General features: G+C 39.5%; 1 protein-coding gene across 3 annotated transcripts in view; it reads right to left on the bottom strand.

Annotated features, from left to right (window-relative positions):
* Positions 1–18,754, bottom strand: part of LOC120739103 (neuroligin-2-like) — a 247,508-nt gene that overhangs the window by 101,323 nt on the left and 127,431 nt on the right. For 2 of the 3 annotated variants that reach the window (XM_040040765.1, XM_040040766.1), the window contains one exon: positions 17,664–17,717. The exons of the other annotated variant lie outside the window; for it this stretch is intronic. In XM_040040765.1, the coding sequence (XP_039896699.1) occupies positions 17,664–17,717 (54 nt within the window). The remainder of the gene's footprint in view (positions 1–17,663; positions 17,718–18,754) is intronic. 3 annotated transcript variants of the gene reach the window in all.

Here is an 18,754-nt window from a genome sequence, read left to right as displayed (position 1 = left end):
AAGGTGGAGGTGGAGTACTGGTTTGGGCTGGTATCATCAAAGATGAGCTTGTGGGGCCTTTTCGGGTTGAGGATGGAGTCAAGCTCAACTCCCAGTCCTACTGCCAGTTTCTGGAAGACACCTTCTTCAAGCAGTGGTACAGGAAGAAGTCTGCATCCTTCAAGAACAACATGATTTTCATGCAGGACAATGCTCCATCACACGCGTCCAAGTACTCCACAGCGTGGCTGGCAAGAAAGGGTATAAAAGAAGAAAAACTAATGACATGGCCACCTTGTTCACCTGATCTGAACCCCATTGAGAACCTGTGGTCCATCATCAAATGTGAGATTTACAAGGAGGGAAAACAGTACACCTCTCTGAACAGTGTCTGGGAGGCTGTGGTTGCTGCTGCACGCAATGTTGATGGTGAACAGAACAAAACACTGACAGAATCCATGGATGGCAGGCTTTTGAGTGTCCTTGCAAAGAAAGGTGGCTATATTGGTGGCTGATTTGTTTTTGTTTTGTTTTTGAATGTCAGAAATGTATATTTGTGAATGTGGAGATGTTATATTGGTGTCACTGGTAAAAATAAATAATTGAAATGGGTATATATTTGTTTTTTGTTAAGTTGCCTAATAATTATGCACAGTAATAGTCACCTGCACACACAGATATCTCCCTAAAATAGCTAAAACTAAAAACAAACTAAAAACTACTTCCAAAAACATTCAGCTTTGATATTAATGAGTTTTTTGGGTTCATTGAGAACATGGTTGTTGTTCAATAATAAAATTATTCCTCAAAAATACAACTTGCCTAATAATTCTGCACTCCTTGTAGATTGCCAGTATTCATTTCACAATACATTTCATGTTATGGAGTAACGCAAAAGTAAAGTAGTAAGCAGTGTAGCAATTTATTAATGTAAGTTCTTAAACGGGAAAAAAGTAATGTGTAATACATTTCGTATATTTACGTAGCAAACTTTTAACAGTATACAAATAAAACTGAGCCAAACTGATTACTGGTCTGACACTTAGCAATAATTAGCAGGTATCTGTATCTACACATTACGTCGCAGTTTTTGGTTGCAGTTTGCTAAGAACTTGCTAGCATTAGCTGGTAACTCCACAGAAAAACAAATATGATCATTTCTGGACCAGAAAAACTTTTAGCAGAGTCCAAAACTCCAAAAGTCCAAACTGATGAAATTATGCTAAATCGATCTTTTACACAGTGCATTGGATGCAGTCAACAGTAGTCAGCAGATACGTGTGAACCGATGTATATGAAATGAAAATTACTTGGATGAAAAAGTAGAGGAGGAATTAATGAAATTATAATTTTTATTATAAAAGGCTGATTTTTTTATTAAAAAAGGGAAATGTCTTTTCAGTATGAAATTGCTGACTAATGGCAGCACTTACATCAGTTTTTGCTGAAAACGTTTTCCTTTTAAAACTTAAAATGATGTATTCATATAATAAATATGACCATTAAACCAAAATTCAAAATATGTCATTTTGCAATCACGTATAAACACCATTTCATTTGATGACCAATATACTAATAACACATTTGTCTATATAATTATTGATCGATTAATCAGAATAACGCCCTATTTCAAGATGTTTTCAAGTTCAAGGTAAAGTTACTGTTTAACTGAACAACAGGAGAACATGCGATCCCCACACAAGCAACATCTTTTAGATGTCGTGTTATTTATTGATCTGCAGAGTTTATTACTTCGAGCGTGTAATGTATTCTTTTTCTATTTGTGAGTTGCAGCAGGAAGAGCACAGAAACAAGAAATTGGGTGTGAGAGAGCCTGTGCTGTCGTCTCCGTTCAGGCACCAGCGTTTCCATTAAGTAATGCTGTCAGCTCTGTCACTACCCGCCGCTCTCCATCTCATACATAACAATACCTCCTTAATTGGAATGCTCCTGCGACAGTTACAACACAATCCAGGTGAAAACACACAAACGCAACGTGTACAAAGTGAGGAAGAGACAACATACCCTTAAAAATGCAGCAGCTGGCCAAACTGAGTGGAACTTTTGCAACTTAAAGCAACTTAGCTCAACATGTATCAGCAGAACTGCATATGTGTGCTGAGGGAAAGAGTTTGTCTTTTCTATGAGTGTGTGTGTGTGTTTATCTCAGTTTGAGGAGTGTGGAGTGTGTGCGTTGATGTAAAGGTGCGTGTGCAGCCGTTAATCTTTAATCAAACGCTTTTACATGAATCCAGATCTTATTGTTTGTGCTACATGTCACCCCAGTGGGAGTATCTGGTTTGTCAGCAGCCGCTTGTCTTGTCCTTGTCTGTCCTGAAAGTTAATCTGATGCTAGAGAAGTAAATTCTACTTCTGTTCCCAGAGCTGATAGACCTTCTGCTGCAACACATATACACCAAACTCTATACTCCCCTTTGTACTGACGCAGCCTGCAAAAAGAATCCCGGTGAATCTTTTGGTGTTTAAAAGCGTCTTGGAAATATGAGTGCTGCAGTCCCACCCGATCACAGCTGTCTCCTGTGATGATACAGAGTCCAAATTTCATTTTTACGGCTTCCTCTCCACAAAACTAATAAATAAACATACCTGCCAAGAATATTTCCTCAGGGTACACTATTTATATGCAATCTTAAAACTAGGCCACACAACCTGTTTTTTTCTTTATTTACATCAGACGTAATTTTACTCTACTTACTTTGATTTTGTTAGCTACCAGAGAGGTTACTTAAAACCTTTAAAAAATCCAAAAATATCAACTTCTTCTCTCAGAGGTTTTGTCTATATACTAATTATTTTTGACTCTCTTATTATTTTTTAAGCCAAGCAGCAGATGCTTTCATCTATTAGACTGGCATCACAGATTGTAGGTTGGTGGGATTCGGAGCCAGATATTTCACATTAAGAACTGAGAAGATATAAATACGTCCTAAAAATGTCAGTTAGTTTTGCTTTTACTACCAAAACAAAGCCACCATCTTTTCTCCAAAAGACAGTAAAGTGTAGTTCTGTGGCCCAAGACGATGGAGTTGGAGGGACGTTGGAGGGACAAGGACGTCTACAAAAGGGAGCTAACCAGCTCGCTTCAAGGGAAACACAAGACAGGACAGACAGCAACTATCTGCTTAGCGCCAGCTTTCGGAATAAAGAGGTATCCACACTGCAGCAACGTTGGGACTAATGACCACAAAAATATGTCATTCAGTGATTTCAGATGATTTCAAAGTTTCTCTGCTTCAAGGTAGAGCTGGGCGATAGAACGATAACGATATGTATTGCGAAATAACTTTTTCTCGATAAAAAAATTAAACTATTGCGATAGGCCTCGCCGCTCTTGTCCTCTTTAAAAAAAAGAACAGCCAATCCAAATTAAGTAGCGCAGAGCCGAACCAATCACAGCCGCAGCATCACGTCACGTGACTTGTTACGTGCAGCACAAGTGCCAAGCCGCACATGTGTATTTGTTTGGGAAGCAGCCAGCCGCCGTGCCGCCCGGGTAATGGAGGAAATGAGCGTGCCAACTAGAGAAAAATCAACCAAGAGCGTGACCGAAGGTTACCAAAGAGAAAACAGATGATGGTTCCAATGCCGGAGAGATTGTCGAACGGAAGAGCCATAGAAGTTCCGTAGTGTGAAGGTATTTCGGCTATTTCAAGTCTGACAAAAAACAGAGTAGCGTTCACTGTAAATTGTGCCGAAAGCAAGTCTGGAAATACAATAAAGCGGTACAGCTCAATCTCTGACTGGAAGCGCTAATTCATCATTCGGCTTTTGTCAGACTAAAGTAACTGTTAAAACTGTTTGAAAAGCTAAGCTATACAACAAGGAGAGATTGAGAATTTCCTTTTAGTTCTCAGTTTATTTGATATTGACAAAAGTTAGTCAATTTTTTCTGTTCTTCTGTAAAACAAACTAAGATTTATTTTTAGAATTAATATTTTGTTTCTAAGTGGAATTGACACAATTTAGTAGTCTGTTTTGTTTGTTCTATTTTGAAACTTAAACGCTTTAGCGGCTGCCTTTTGTGTAGTTTGCAATATTTGCCTTTATTTATCTGAAAAAGTCTCATGTTCCTTAAGTACATCTACCCTGTTGAACTTATTGTGGGAAATAAATATTTAAATCAAAACAAGCTGTTGATTATTTCACATTTTACTTGTGAGCAACGGCACATTCAAATCTTACAAATATAGTTATTTGGCTTATATCGTGATATATATCGTTATCGCCTGAAATGAAAAAAACATATCGTGATATGAAAAAATCTTATATCGCCCAGCTCTACTTCAAGTTGAGTGATTAAAGCAACATCCAGGGAGAAGTTGTTTGATGAAGTGCCAAATACCTTTTAGATTTAACAGGTTTTCTTAATATAAACGTAACACTTGAAGTTTCAAACCATGTTTCTAAAACTGAATATGACATGGCAGCGAAATCCAGTATCATATTGTAACTCAATAACAATTACAGTCAGGACTACCAGCAGCTGATAGACAACAGTGTATACATTAATTACAAGCTCCCTTGCTTCCGTGTCATAATCAGCATTATTTAATGTGCTGTTTCTCCTCTCTAATAGAGAAAAACAACATAGTAAAAGATTCTACAATGCTTTACTTATACTGGTGATGTCAACAATTCCTGCTGGGAGGTCCTGTCTCCAATACAATTTCCAAACTTCATTTGTTTCAGTGAGCACTTTAAAGTTTATTGATTTGGATTAAATAGACCCACAATAGCTCTTGGCTAGCACAAGGCCAGCATCGGGGGTATTCACTGAGATTCAGGAGTGGAAGAGAAGCTGAGCCAGTTGCTTCCCTGAGTCCCTTATAGCCATCACACATGGCAATAAACCCGGCCAAGTGAAAAAAAGAAAAAAAAGACTGTGTGGAGCTTTTTCCCAAGCATTAAGCTAGCTGACAGGCCACACAGTGCCAGCTAGCTCTTTCTCATCCCTCCTTTTCTTTCCTTCTCGCCTGTCCTGCTCCATCTCCCTGTACCTTCCAGTCCTTTTCAACTCCTTCTCTTTCTCAGCTTCCCTCCTTTGCCTCCTCTTCATTTTCTTTGTCTTGTCAAAGGGTTTCAAGCTCAATAAAATACTATCTGTCAGCGTGCAATGGAGTAGGTGTATTCGACACGATATTGACACAACCTTGACACGACGTGGGCCGAGCATTGAGGTAACAGGGAGGTAGGGAGCTTCGGCAGCAAATAACCGACAGGCCCACTGAGAGACACAGTGATGGAAAGAGACAAGAGATTGAGTCTCTATAGTAATGTTGAAATAAAGTTGCTTTGACAGTACTGTTGATCCTTTCCTGCAGAAAATTCTATTTGGATCTGTGCTGGGCTCCTTTCTACTGCACCCAGCCCTACTGTGCTAGTTTATACCCTGACATGCTAATACGTCCAGTTTTCTACATCAGGCCTTCCTGTTTTGTCGTTTTATTTTGTGTATTTTCACTGCTGAGTTCAGCTCCATCCTTCTGCACCTTCCTGTTTTTCTTTTCATTCTCCTCTCATCATTTTTCAATACACAGGACTACTCGGTCTTGTCCATGTGCCACATAATTCCTTTCAAAATCCTCTTAAGAAGTAATTTGTGCTCAACACATAAGGATGTAAAAATGGTGAAATAAATCATATAATGGATGCTGCCCTGCATATTTTCCATCGCTGATTGCTTACAGTCCCCTTGTCTCTTTGTATTTCAACAATTTGGAGATTTGTCTGGATGAATGTGTTATTGTACGGCACACTGGATATTACACTTTGGCCATACTGAAAATCCACCAGGAAAAGGATGGATTTAGCACAAAAATATCTCCCTGGATGCTCCTAATTATACGAAAAAAGATGAAACGTGCCAAGTCGGTGTCCTTGCATGGCGCTGTTTTCCAAAACGAAGGATTGCGAGCGAGTAGGGTGGGGGTGTTTTAGAGCAAATGCATACGTGTGAATGCATGGGAAGAGAAGCTGACAGAGAGAGATGTTGCATTGCCTACAGGCCAGCGTCTGTTAGAGGAGTTATAACCAGAGTGGAAACGCCACATAATACAGAGAGACAGAGCGAGGAGGCAAAAAAGAGGAGCAAATGGAGAAAAACACATCGATGCAGACAAAAAACAGTGTGAAGACAAAAGCTTGTCTCTATCTCACGCAGACAACGACGAAATCTTATTACTCCTTCACCCCATCTACCATCTTGCCATCCAGGAGAGACCATCGTGAACGTTTTTTGGACATCTCTGCGTGATAAAGCTGCACCAACATAAAGAATCGAGAGCAGGTTCCTCCAATGCCTCCGTCACTAACTAATGCCCCTCTGGTGTCATTTTTTTCTCTTATTCTCATCCGTATCAGCCTCTCCTCTACGCTTATAATAATTCGCCAATAATCTGGTAAAATTAACCCCAAGATCTCAAAAACTAAAAAATAGTCTCTGCCAGGCAAAAAAATACATTTTCCTCTGTGACATCAAAGCCATTTTCAGCCATTACTGTAAGCAACATGTTCAATTAAGAGACATTAATTAAGAGCTGATTCAGGGAGCCGTGCTCACTCATGCAGCCGGTGGAGAACAACTTTCTGCGGAGCCACCGCTATGGCTGTTTATCAAAAGCCTAATGCAATGTCATTGTTTTGCTTTGAGCAGACGGCGTTCAGCCGGGACAATAAATTTTACAGATAAACTTTTACAAGCATTTGGTGCTCAGCACATTGTAAACTCAAATATTCCATGTATTTAAACAGATTAACCAGAATAAACTTGAGATTTTTAAACAAATAAATATATAAAATGATAGTATTACGTATTCCTTCTAAGGGTTCCTGTGTAACATTTTTACTTTTGAATGAATAAGATTATGTTTGATTAACATAATTGTTTTGCTGATTAAGTAAGGACTTAATTTGAGTCTGAACTAATTATATCAGTGGCATTGGTGTGTTTAGTTAATTATTATGGAGCATTTATGGACCAAGAAAGACACGAAGAATCTGACAGCCAAAAGAGACCTGTTTGTTTTTTTGTTTGGTTTTTATTTCTTTTAAAGATGTAGAGTTGTGAACTATGAAAGCTCCAGGTGAAGTAGCAAAGTTTACACATGAGATAAATAACTTTTATGTAATCGTCAAACTGTAACATTGTGGGTTCAGTGGGTTATTAACAATCACTCTGTTAGTACTTACACTGCTAGAGATGCTAAGATGAAGCTTAAAATAAAGGCCTAGAAATCTAAAGGTTAGTCTGTCCCACTGACGCCAAACAAGGGTGAGCAAGACCAATGTAACAAGTAAAAATTCAAATAATTCTTCAAAACTGTGCAAAAAACTAATAACGTAATTTTAAAGGTTAATGAAAAACGTGGTAGTAGAACACAGCAAAAGAAATTTGTGATCTTCGTTTAAATAAAGCTTAAAATAAATAGTTACATTATTCGGTACTGCATTGCTTGTGTGCAGTCTAATAATTAAAGTCAATAAATGCATATTTTTGTTTTTGAAAAAATTATTATTATTTAATTCTGTTAAGCACATCCCACGGGAGAGGTGAATGGAAACTGTAAAAATATTATATAATGACCTAATTTAACTGTAATCAAAAGTATTACCCAATCGTGTAACTGAAGCGGACATTTAACTTCTAAAATTATCAAATAAATCTTTTAAGGGATCAGTTACTCCACTTTTCAGTAACTGAATTTACTCAGTTGGGTCTACAGTACAGTAATTATTGTAGTAACTGGTCATTGGTACTTAGTCCAGTCCAGTTTTTTTCATATCTATGATGTGATTTTGTTTTATTTGTACACTGATATTTGGAACGATACAAACACAGAACAGAAAATATGTTGAAATTCAGATTCATTTGTGCAATAAAAGTGTTTTTATGACTGTATTATATCAGAAGCAACTTTATTTCAACATTTTTATTGTAGACCGCAGACAATGTAGAGAGTTATTTAATAAGAACTTCACTTTTTTCTCTGTATTGTCGATTTGTGTACTATTCCTGCTGTGAGTGTTTCCTGCTTAGTTAGTGGATTGTTTATAATCTAAAGAGGCGTTTCATTACAGACACAAGTAGAGCCAACACAGAGTAAATATTTGTTTTGTCTAGTAGGTGGATAAAATTAATTAATATATTTGTTGCTTAATATTCTTAACAAGGTTATTATATGTCAGCATTGTACTTACCACACATTCTTTCATTGCCTCTTAAGCAGTGAAAAATAACACCTAATGCAAGTTTACTCCAGATGCTTTTATTTTTAATCAGACCTCCTTCATTTTGTCCATTTTAATTATTCTCATATCATGGCTCATTTTGTTTAGCTGAACTCAGCCAACTTATACATATATTATTCCAAATCAGACTTAAAAGTGTCACATGTGCATGTACTTACATAAACTTAAATTACATTGCCATGAAAAAATATTTACCCTCTGATGTCTTTAGTTTTTTGCATATTTGTCTCACTTAAATGTTTCAGATCATCAAGCAAATTTTCAATTATTAAAGAAAGATAGCCTGATTAAATACAAAATGCAAATTTTACATGATGATTACATTTATTAAGGGGAAAACAAGCTATCCAAGTCTACTTGGCCTTGTGTGAAAAATTGTGTAATTTCTGTGTAATTGCCCCCTAAACCTAATAACTAATTGTGCCACCCTTGGCAGAAAAACTGTAATCAAGCGTTTGTGATAACTCGAAATGAGGCTTTCATGTCGACGTGGAGGAATTTGCAGAACTATTTATTCAACCACACATGGACGGCCTGTTCAAAGTCACGCCAAAGCATCTTACTCTGATTGTTCAGGTCTGATCCCTTTCAACATGTTCTCATCCCAAAGCGTAACATATCACGCCATGTGACAACACGTCTCTATGTTATGCGTTTGGAAACGTCAGGAAACATGAGAACCATTTGGAATGAATCTACACATGTACATTTCATTTTACTTTCTCATCATGAATCGCTTAGGAAAACACACTATCTAACACGATTAAACTTACCGCCGGGAGCGTCATTCTATTCCATCCATAATCCAGCGCGTATCATAGGGATGTGGAAGGGTACCTTTTGCGCTCCTATGGGACAACTCGGAACGTGACAAATCGTCGGTATGTTACGTGTTAGGAATGAGAACAGTCTGTCTCTTCAGACTTTTTCCCCCCAGTCTTGGGGATGATTGAGGGGTTTTTTGGCAACTGCAAGACGACCTTTTTCATCTTTTTGGTCAGCAGTGGTTTCGCCCTTTTACGATTACTTTTACACATAGTGCCAGTTAGGAATGGGTAGCTTAGTTATCTTAATAAATATACTCATCATTTCAAACTTTCATTTTATATTAAGTCTTTTTTGACTTTTAGAATTTGTCTGATGATCTGAAACATGAATGAGGCATATACTTTTTCACGGCACAGGCAGCCGTGTGTGCTTGACATCAGCATCAGAATCACGTTTATTGGCCATGTATATGCACAGACACAGTGAAATGAATACCACAGAATGTACATAAGGTGCAGTTGCAGTCTGCTAGTCGGAGCAGTGTGACAGTTCAACTGTTTAGGAGGGAGATGGCGAGGGGAAAGAAACTGTTCCTATGTCAGGTGGTCCTGGTCTGCAGGCTTCTGTACCGTCTGCCAGAGGGCAGCAGGTCAAAAAGTCTGTGTCCAGGGTGTGAGGGGTCTGTGATGATTTCCTCTGCCCATTTCCTGGTTCTTGAGAGGTGCATGGACTGTACGGGCAGCAGGGGGGTGCCGATGATCCTTCCTGCTGCCCGTACAGTCCGCTGCAGTCTGCACCTGTCCTGTTTAGTGGCTGCCCCATACCAGACTGTAATGGAGGAGCACAGGACAGACTCAATGACCGCAGTGTAGAACTGGATCAGCAGCTCCTGTGTCGACTGTACTTCCCCAGTTGTCTCAGGAAGTACATCCTCTGCTGGGTCTTTTTGAGGATGGAGTTGATGTTGGTCTCCCACTTCAGGTCCTGGGAGATGGTGGTACCAAGGAACTTGAAGATCTTCACAGTCGACACCGGGCTGTCTCATATGGTGAGAGGGAGCAGTGTTGAGGGATGTCTCCTGAAGTCTACTGTCATCTCTACAGTCTTAAGAGTGTTCAGCTCCAGATCGTTCTGACTGCACCAGAGTACCAGCCGCTCCACTTCCTGCCGGTATGCAGACTCATCACCATCCTGAATGAGGCCAATGACGGTGGTGTCATCTGCAAACTTTAGGAGTTTAACAGCCGAGTTCTTGGAGGTGCAGTCATTAGTGTAGAGGGAGAACAGTAGTGGTGAGAGGACACATCCTTGAGGGGCACCAATACTGAGGGACCGAGTTTCAGAGGTGATCTCCCCCAGCCTCACTTGCTGCTTCCTGTCTGTCAGGAAGCTGGATATCCACTGACAGGTAGCTGGTGACACGCTGAGCTGGGAGAGTTTGGAGGAGAGAAGTTCAGGCACGATGGTGTTAAAAGCCGAACTAAAGTCCACAAACAGGACCCTGGCATAAGTTCCCGGGCGGTCGAGGTGTTGCAGGATGTAATGCAGCCCCATGTTCACTGCATCATCCACCAACCTGCATGTTTGGCTATATCCTCTAACAGATGTTATGATAAAAATGCATTTGAAGGCCAGTGACTGCTCTTAATATCTATGTCTGTTTCATGTTCTGTGCAAAGATGCAGATGAGCCACTTAAGAAGACCGCGGCTGTTAAAATATCTCAAGAATCTTTAGAATATAAATGGGACTATATTAACTGCGTAATGTGGGCAAGTCACAAAATTATTACCTGTTACATCCCAACTCATAAGCCGCAGCATGAAATAATTATTACAAATGCAGCAAAGGCTAACAGAATAATTGTGGCAAATATCAACCTTTGATCACTTTGTTTGATTAATGACACTATTACACTGTAATTTAAGCAGACGGATGGTTCATATTCGTGTGCTTAATAATCATGAAGAAAATTGACTGCATTATTGGAAAAGGCTTTCATTAAGTCCACTATATAATTTACATAGATAATGTCTGAAAAAAAAAAAGACATTTTGCTCTTCAAAGGAAGCTAATCAGGCAGGGAGTTTAGGATATTAAAGTAATAAAACAAATTCAAAACAGCAATACTTAGGATTTTTTTCTGTTTTTCGTTGGTGTTACTACTGAGTGAAAAGCATTTTCTTGAGTTTAACTGTATCCTTCATAAAATGTCCTCATTACTTTTTTAATATGCTCTTCTTTTTTTAGTTAGACAAAAAAAATCTAAAAGAAGGAGCCACTGATTTATGTTAGGGAGATTAAAAAGAAGTTATTCCAGCAGGAATAAACATTAATGTGTCTTCACAGCTGATTTCTAAGGCAGAAAGCACTACCTGCTTCGGTCTAGGTACTTTGTAGCAGCATCCCGCCAGAAAAGTGAAAATAACCAGCAGAATGTTGGTCCTTCAAACATCACCATAACACAAACAGCTACACAGAAACCATCTTGGTTTTCTTGATTTGTTTTCTAGCTTTCAGTGTCACCACCAAAGATCACTTTTCTTTTCCAAAGCTGTAGCAAAATGATTATGTCATCCAGTGAGTCTGGTGGATCATACACTAATGTTTAACGAGGGAAATCATCGTAAAATCACTGCTCGGGGTTTTCATTAGTGCTTTTACCTTTTTTAACTCATTATGGACAGTGAACACTGTGCTGAAATGAAAGATAATAGCTATCATGTTATCATGTTAAGATATTCTTATGTTTTCAAGAAATGTAGCTGTAACTGCTTGCGTGAATCAAAGCCTCTTTTTATTCATAGCTATATAAATGGTGATCCAAAGCGTTTTCTGTGAGGTTAGTTTTGATGGGATATTTCCTTTAAGTAGTAGGTCTTATTTTATGGGGGTTTGGTCTTTTTTGTGTGCCTCTGTGCAAGTGAGACTGTGTGTAATTGTGTGAGTGTGTCACAGAGGTGACATTGTTCCTGGCAGAAATATGTTCCAGGTTTGGGGCTCAGGTGGCTCTGGTTTGTCTCTGATCAGGGCTGACACACAGGACAGCACAGTAACACACAACTGCTGTCTCTTTCTTGATTTAGCACAATCTCACTGTGGTTTGTAATTCCCTCCCCTCTCTCTCTCTCTCTCTCCAAACACACAAGCAGCTCTAAGCTCTATCAATCTTTCGGAACATTGATCGCGAACAGCACGGAGGCCCGATAGCTTTTGCTTTCTCACACCTGATGCAAAAAGCAGGGGTCGGCTTTCTTTGAAGCTGTCTGCACTGGTCAAGGATGCATCTTGAGTGTACTTATAGTAAGCACTGTTTTACTTGAAAAGGCCTGCTTGTGAATACACGGCCAGGAACATCCCGCTTCAAAGCATGCACATTTGAAAAGGCTGTTGAAAGAATGAGGACAAAATGGTGGCTAAAACAGATGAACTGACTGTGCGGGCTGTTATCAGACGAAAGCCGCCCAAGGATTCGCCAGGTTTCTTCACTTAAAGGGCCACGGTGGCTTAGGTGGAGAGACACACTTCAACTTTTATGCCTTTTATCTACACAGGGAGCAGGTGCTCAAGTATGGAGCCTGATGTATTGGAACAGCATGTTTCTACAAACCAAACAGAGATGACCTCTCATATTCTTAAGTTAAACCAAGGCCATCTGAGGTTCTCATGCATGTTTGAAAAGAGAGGGCCGAGAAAGCAGGTTGCAGCTGACCACCACTAAATCGTGCTCACCAATCCTTCACAATTAACCAGCCAGAAATTGATTAACAATTATCATCTAATCAGACACTTAACCTGGATGGCATTATTGTGGCCTTGTACTAAAGTGAGGAACCGTGAAGTCATGTTGGCACTTCTTTTATCTACTTAACACTGCCAAAATTAGTGACATCATATCAGTGATGCTTGAAGAAGTACCCTATGTATTTGTTACTTCTATGCTGGACTGCTATAGTTCCTTATTATAATGAGGTTGTCCCTGAAAAGCCTTCAGTCAGTCCAAAGAGCACCACAGCGAGAGGCCTAAATGGGACTAGTAAGAAAGATCATTCTTGTTTCATTTCAGGGTCTCCGTTAAATCCAGGACTGAATTTAAAATCCTTTCTATATAAAAAGTCTTGAATGATCAGACCCTGTTATGCCATTTAAGGCTTACTAGTTGTTCCTAGACTTTCTAAAAGTAGAATGGGAGGCAGAGCCTTCAGCTTTCAGGCCCCTCTTCTGTGGGACCAGCTCCCAGTTTGGATTGGGGAGACAGATACCATCTCTAGTTTTAAGATTAGTCTTAAAACATTCATTTTTTAAGAAAATGGGTTAAGATTAGGACTTGATCTGGATTACTGTTTACTGTTTAAAAGGCTCAGGGTCCTGGGGGACCAGGAACACTGCTTCTTTACTCTATTTTTACTCCTAAATGTGATTACATGCTACTAATAAGATCCAAGATGGAGCCAGTGTGCTCGGCAAGCCGTCTCTTTGAGCTCTGTCTACTGTTTGCTATCCTGTTTTCTCAGTGTTATCCTGATGCCTTTGCGCTTCTAGCAATGGCTCAGTTTCACCATTGTCGATATGCAACTTGTCATAACCAGTGATTAATAGGCATGATTACCAATCACAGAGAGTCAAGGAATGGCTGCAATCTCAGCATTGTAAGATGGTGAAAGATGTACTCTTAATTCTTAATCCCCCCTCCCTCAGTTTAAAGATAGTCATTTGCCACCTTGACGCCCAGCTCAAACTAGCAGTCTTGCTTGTCCAGGATGTGTACATCCTCATCATTGAATGTTAGTGGACTGTAGAGTCCTGATCTGAACTGTTAGCTGTTTTATACCATGTGCTTTGTATTAAATTTTATCTGCTATATCCCATAGTTCGTGTTTTGTTCTACATATTGTTCGGGGTCTCTCTGTGCTCCTATTTTCTGTCTTCTATTTGCTGTCACATCTGCCTTCCCTGAACCTTATTCTACCGTACTGCATTACTGCTGAATAGATTTGGTTGGCTACACAAAGGTAGGATGATTGAATTTTTGGAGTCTAATGCTTCCAAGAGGTTTTGGATGGTAGGTACTGTGTGGGGAATCTATTTGGTCAGCTGTAGCATGGTGGTGAATTTGAAGAGAGCTACATGCTCAGGAACAACTGCAGTGGTTATAGTTGGCTCACTGGTGTAACCAGTTGCCTGACACCTCTGATACTAGGTTACCCCTCCCAATTAACTGCCTAAAGACCAGGGTTGAGTTGGTGAGTAGTGGGACTGTTCCTCAGTTTTCCACTCTTGCAGAGCCCACTGCAGCGTGACTTGCTCCTGCCTTGTAGGTGATTTTGAATATCGGTTCTTCGGAAGCTCCTCCATTGGAATCATTTGATGAGTGATCAAAGGACTATCACTTACAGATTGTTGAACATTTTGTTAGCAACTTGTTATAGGAACACTGTTTGACCTTTGTGTTAAGACTACAGGTCACCTTTGGTTAGGGTCATTTGCTACTTAGCAAACTTTCCGTGTAACCCTTCACAGGTGTAACCATATAGAGGCAGCTGCCATCCGGTTAAGGTGCCTAGCAGATAACTGTTCGTTTTGCATGTTTTTTTAGTTCATCCTCCCATCTCAAATATGCTCCAATTACTAAGGTTGCAGAGAAGGTAAGTGACAGTACTACAGGCCAACAGTGGCTGTCAATCTAGACTCTTAATATATGACAAGTGCAAGAATAATGCATTTTGGCATATTTAGTGATTTGTGTTTGGGTAAACCGAAGACTCTTTTGATGACCCCTCCACTCTGCCTGCTTGATCCTTCCACTTGTTTTGGTAGGAGCATTCTCACACCCCACATGGCTGATCTTGCCACTCAAAGCTTCCTTTCACTTTAAGTTTTTTGTTTTTTTGGTTAAAATCTACGTGGAAATCTTTTTTTGTTGTTCTTTTTGTCTGAACTTTGAGCTGGTTCATGACAGTGTCTCTGAATCATTTCCAGTAGAAGGATACTCAAACAACTGGCCATTATTATGCCGTGCATCTATTACAGTATTTTTAGATAATAGTAGCAGTCAATCTTTCACTGTGCATTGTTCCCCAGTAATGCACTTTTCTCGAAAATAAACAGCTACTCAGTAAAACACTGCTTTCTATTAGATGTTGAAAGTGCCAAGACATGCGAATTGGATTTTAGTGCTTTTAAGATAACTACCAGCCAGAGCGCCAGTTTAAATTTAATTTCACATGTCAGGTTTTGAAAGCTCATTCTAATTTATGTTTTAAATATTTTTAAAACATCCACTCCAGTTTTCAAAACAAAAATGCTTCAACAATAAAGCATTTAAAAAATCACTATTGCACAAAGTTTAAAGGCATTATTAAAATGACTTCTTCCTCCTTCACTGATCATAAAGGCAGGTAATGTCTAAAATGTTTACTGGATGAGTTTCCATCCACATAGGTTTTCTTTGTATGTGGACTGCATATTTCAAGTATGTTGCATAAGCAATCATGACTGGCCTCCAAACTACTTTAAAATTGACCTTGTGTGTTCATGTCAAACCTTTTAAAGGTTTCTCCCTTCGTCAGATGAATGAAACAAAAAACTCTGCAAATATCCAAAGGAATAAACAGCAAGCCAAACATGTCTTTGAGTGAAGAGTGGTTTTATGTAAGTCTCTTTTCTTTGGATAAAATATTGGGAAAACAACACATTTTAGTCACGGCAATTATAATCAAAAGAAGACTGATACGTCCAGCATCAGTTATTCATGTCTAACGACACAGCTCTGTCCTACATGAGGCATCAGCACGGATCAGTGATAACAGACACTGAATGAGTTAGATACAGCGTGGAAGGTGGAGGTGGGTTGCAAAGCGGTGTGCAGATGTACTTTTAAGCAGGCTAAACCAGCTTGTAGAGCTTGCCCAATTACTAAGGTTTTGTGAGACAGCAGACTGGATGTATAGAAGCGTATCAGCAGAATCAGCAGCTGATGTGGGCTAGCAATGAGATGGTAGCTGAGGTTGACTTTCTGACCTGCCTGAAATAAGCCTATGCTAGATTACAATTTATTGTAATGATTTGGTATTTTTTCAAATAGAGTAATAATCAGGGGTGCTGTAGAAGATTTTTGAAACATTTTGAAACCATATGCACCTTAGATATGTTATGAAGAAGACTATAGTTGAATGAAATATGTGCACAAAGAAAATGCTTTATAAGCTGATCTTTATTAGGGGGATTTGGATTTAAATTAAACACTTCTAAATGCCTGGCTGTGGCCCAGGTTACCAGTGTAACTAAAAGGCTGCCAGTATTCTTCACAGCTATGTGCATGGATATTGCCAAGCAAAGACGAATATAAAGAGCATTTTTTTTCTTTTTGTTTGTTGTTTTATTTAGACAAGTTTTCTGGATGTGTATTTTAGGGTTTTTTTCGGTGCTAAACTCCGGTTTAGAAGTTTAGCAATGCTAAATTACTGCATAGGGATTAGCAGTTCCCAAATCAAATGAGGTTAATTGCACATTGCAACAGAGGGATGAGAGACGTATTTAGAGGATGGGGGGGAAGGGGGAGGAGGGGCGTCTCGACTGGCCGCGACTGTGTTCCTGACTGTGGCAGCTCAAAAAAAAGTTGTGTCTGTGTTTGATCACCAAGAAAATCCTCCTGTGTCAAACTTCCTCCGACTCCCAACTTCAAAAAAAAAGAAAAAAAGACCCCAAATCAAAGAGCAAGAAAAAAATCCACCGCACAACCCTCAAAATAGCATAAAGAGAAATATGTATCAAAATATCATCAGTCATCTTTCTCCAAGAAACAAGTCCAAAAGAATAAGGAATGATTGTGTGTGTGTGTGTGTGTGTGTGTGTGTGCGTGTGAGTGTGTGTGTGTGTGTGTGGGAGGGGGAGGGGCGGCAGATGAAAGTGCAGATAAAATCACCTCCGTGGTATCAGTGCTGCAGGTAGGAGATAAATTAAAAGCAGGCTGAGAGTTCTGTGCCCTTATTCCAACAGCTTATTAGACCTAAATCTTCTAAAGCGGGGCATGAGTGTCCTTGCATGTCCCCACCCTCCTTTTCCTTTTTTCCCCTAACTTGATTTGATGTTATCATCACTGACTTGGAATAGAGCTAGCTTAATATTTGCGTAGCTCCTTATTCAACAGCAATTTGATCCTTGAGCCGGAGGTTGAGGCGCAATAATAATGCACCTCATTGTGTAAGCAGGTCTCAATAGGTGCTTTGTTGCTCAAAATCCTGACAACAATTTGGTTTCGGGGACAATGCCGTTCAGCTGGCCAATGTATTTTCAAGGGCACGGTGTTGATGGTGGTAGTCGAGGCCGGCTATTATTAGAGAGCAAGAAAAGGACCTCTGGAAAACAGTGGAGATGGCTTAATAATGGGTATCTGGGTTCCATTAGCCAGCCGTTATGATCATCCAAGGTTAGCTGAGGCTAATGATTTGCATATGAAAGACAGCTTTTTAATTGCAGCGGTCAGCACATACACTTACACCAACACATCGGTATGCATCTGATATTCCAAAGTCCCACCTAGAAGATGTTTCACCTGTGTGTGCGTGTGTGTGTGTGTGTGTGTGTGTGTACACATCCCCCAAAAAGACTTCAAAACAAGAAAAAAGGAAAAACATGCAACAAAAATACCTTCGTCTCGAGGCTTGTTCATTGAAGATTCATCGTGTTTTTTTGTGAGCGGACCTAGGGTTAAGAAAAAAAGGGGGGAAAAAGAGAAAAGAGAAAATTTCAAAAAAGATTACTGGCAAAAACCGAAAAAAAGAATATCAAAAAAAGAAAAGAAGCAAGAGCAAAAAGGACAAATCAGCAAGAGTTCATGTTTGCTTATTGTGTGTGTGTGCGCGTGTGTGTGTTTTTCCTTTAAAAAGAGTACCAAAAACAAAAACAAAAGGCATCACAGACACAGATTTATCACAAGAAAAGACACAAGATCAAAGAAAACTGGTTCGGATTTCCTTTTCTCCCCCTGCAGAAGAAAATGCTGCCACTGTTTCTGGGCCCCTGGTTTCTCTCTCTCCTTTAAACCCTTTTTTTGTTCCTGAGTCTAACTTGTATTGTTTTTGTTGGAAGCTGGGTGGGTGGAAGGGAAAGGAGGTGGAAGGTCGGGGTTGGGGGTGGAGGAAGAGGGGGGAAAAAGGGAATGTGGATTAATAAGACCTCGGTGGTTTGAAGAACAGGACCCAGCCCTTTCCTCCACGCAGAAAAAAAGAAGAAAACACCTACAGGACGGACGGCAGGTTTGGGTCCTGATGCTCAAACCTCAAAATGTTAACGCTGAGGCTTTAAGCAGCGAGAGCACCCCGAAAATCTCCACGGGCTGCTGCACAACATTAGTCAATTAGAGCTTTTTAGAAAGACACACAAAGACACCTTTAACTAGAAAAATTTGCATTTCCTGCGAAAATGCAGTGTGGATGCTTAAAGCTGAAGCTGCATGCAAAAAGTAGCTGAAAAAGCTGAAAAGTTGTAGAAATTGTAAAAACTTTGCAGAAGCAAAGGAACATTGCAAAAATGTAATAATTTAGCAGAACTGCAATATCTTAGAGGAAACATAATACTTGGCAGAAATACAATAACATAGCAGAACTTAGCAGAAATATTGTAACTTACCAGTAACATAACTTCTCAAAAATACAAGAATTTAGGAGAAATACTATAAGATAACAGAAAGAATATATTTAGCCAAAAATACTTAAACATTACAGAAACACTATGATTTA

This window comes from Simochromis diagramma, unplaced genomic scaffold (genome assembly GCF_900408965.1).
Source record: "Simochromis diagramma unplaced genomic scaffold, fSimDia1.1 OVJJ01000317.1, whole genome shotgun sequence".
Classification (NCBI taxonomy): Eukaryota; Metazoa; Chordata; class Actinopteri; order Cichliformes; family Cichlidae; genus Simochromis; species Simochromis diagramma.
This window is presented reverse-complemented; position numbering and strand designations above follow the sequence as displayed.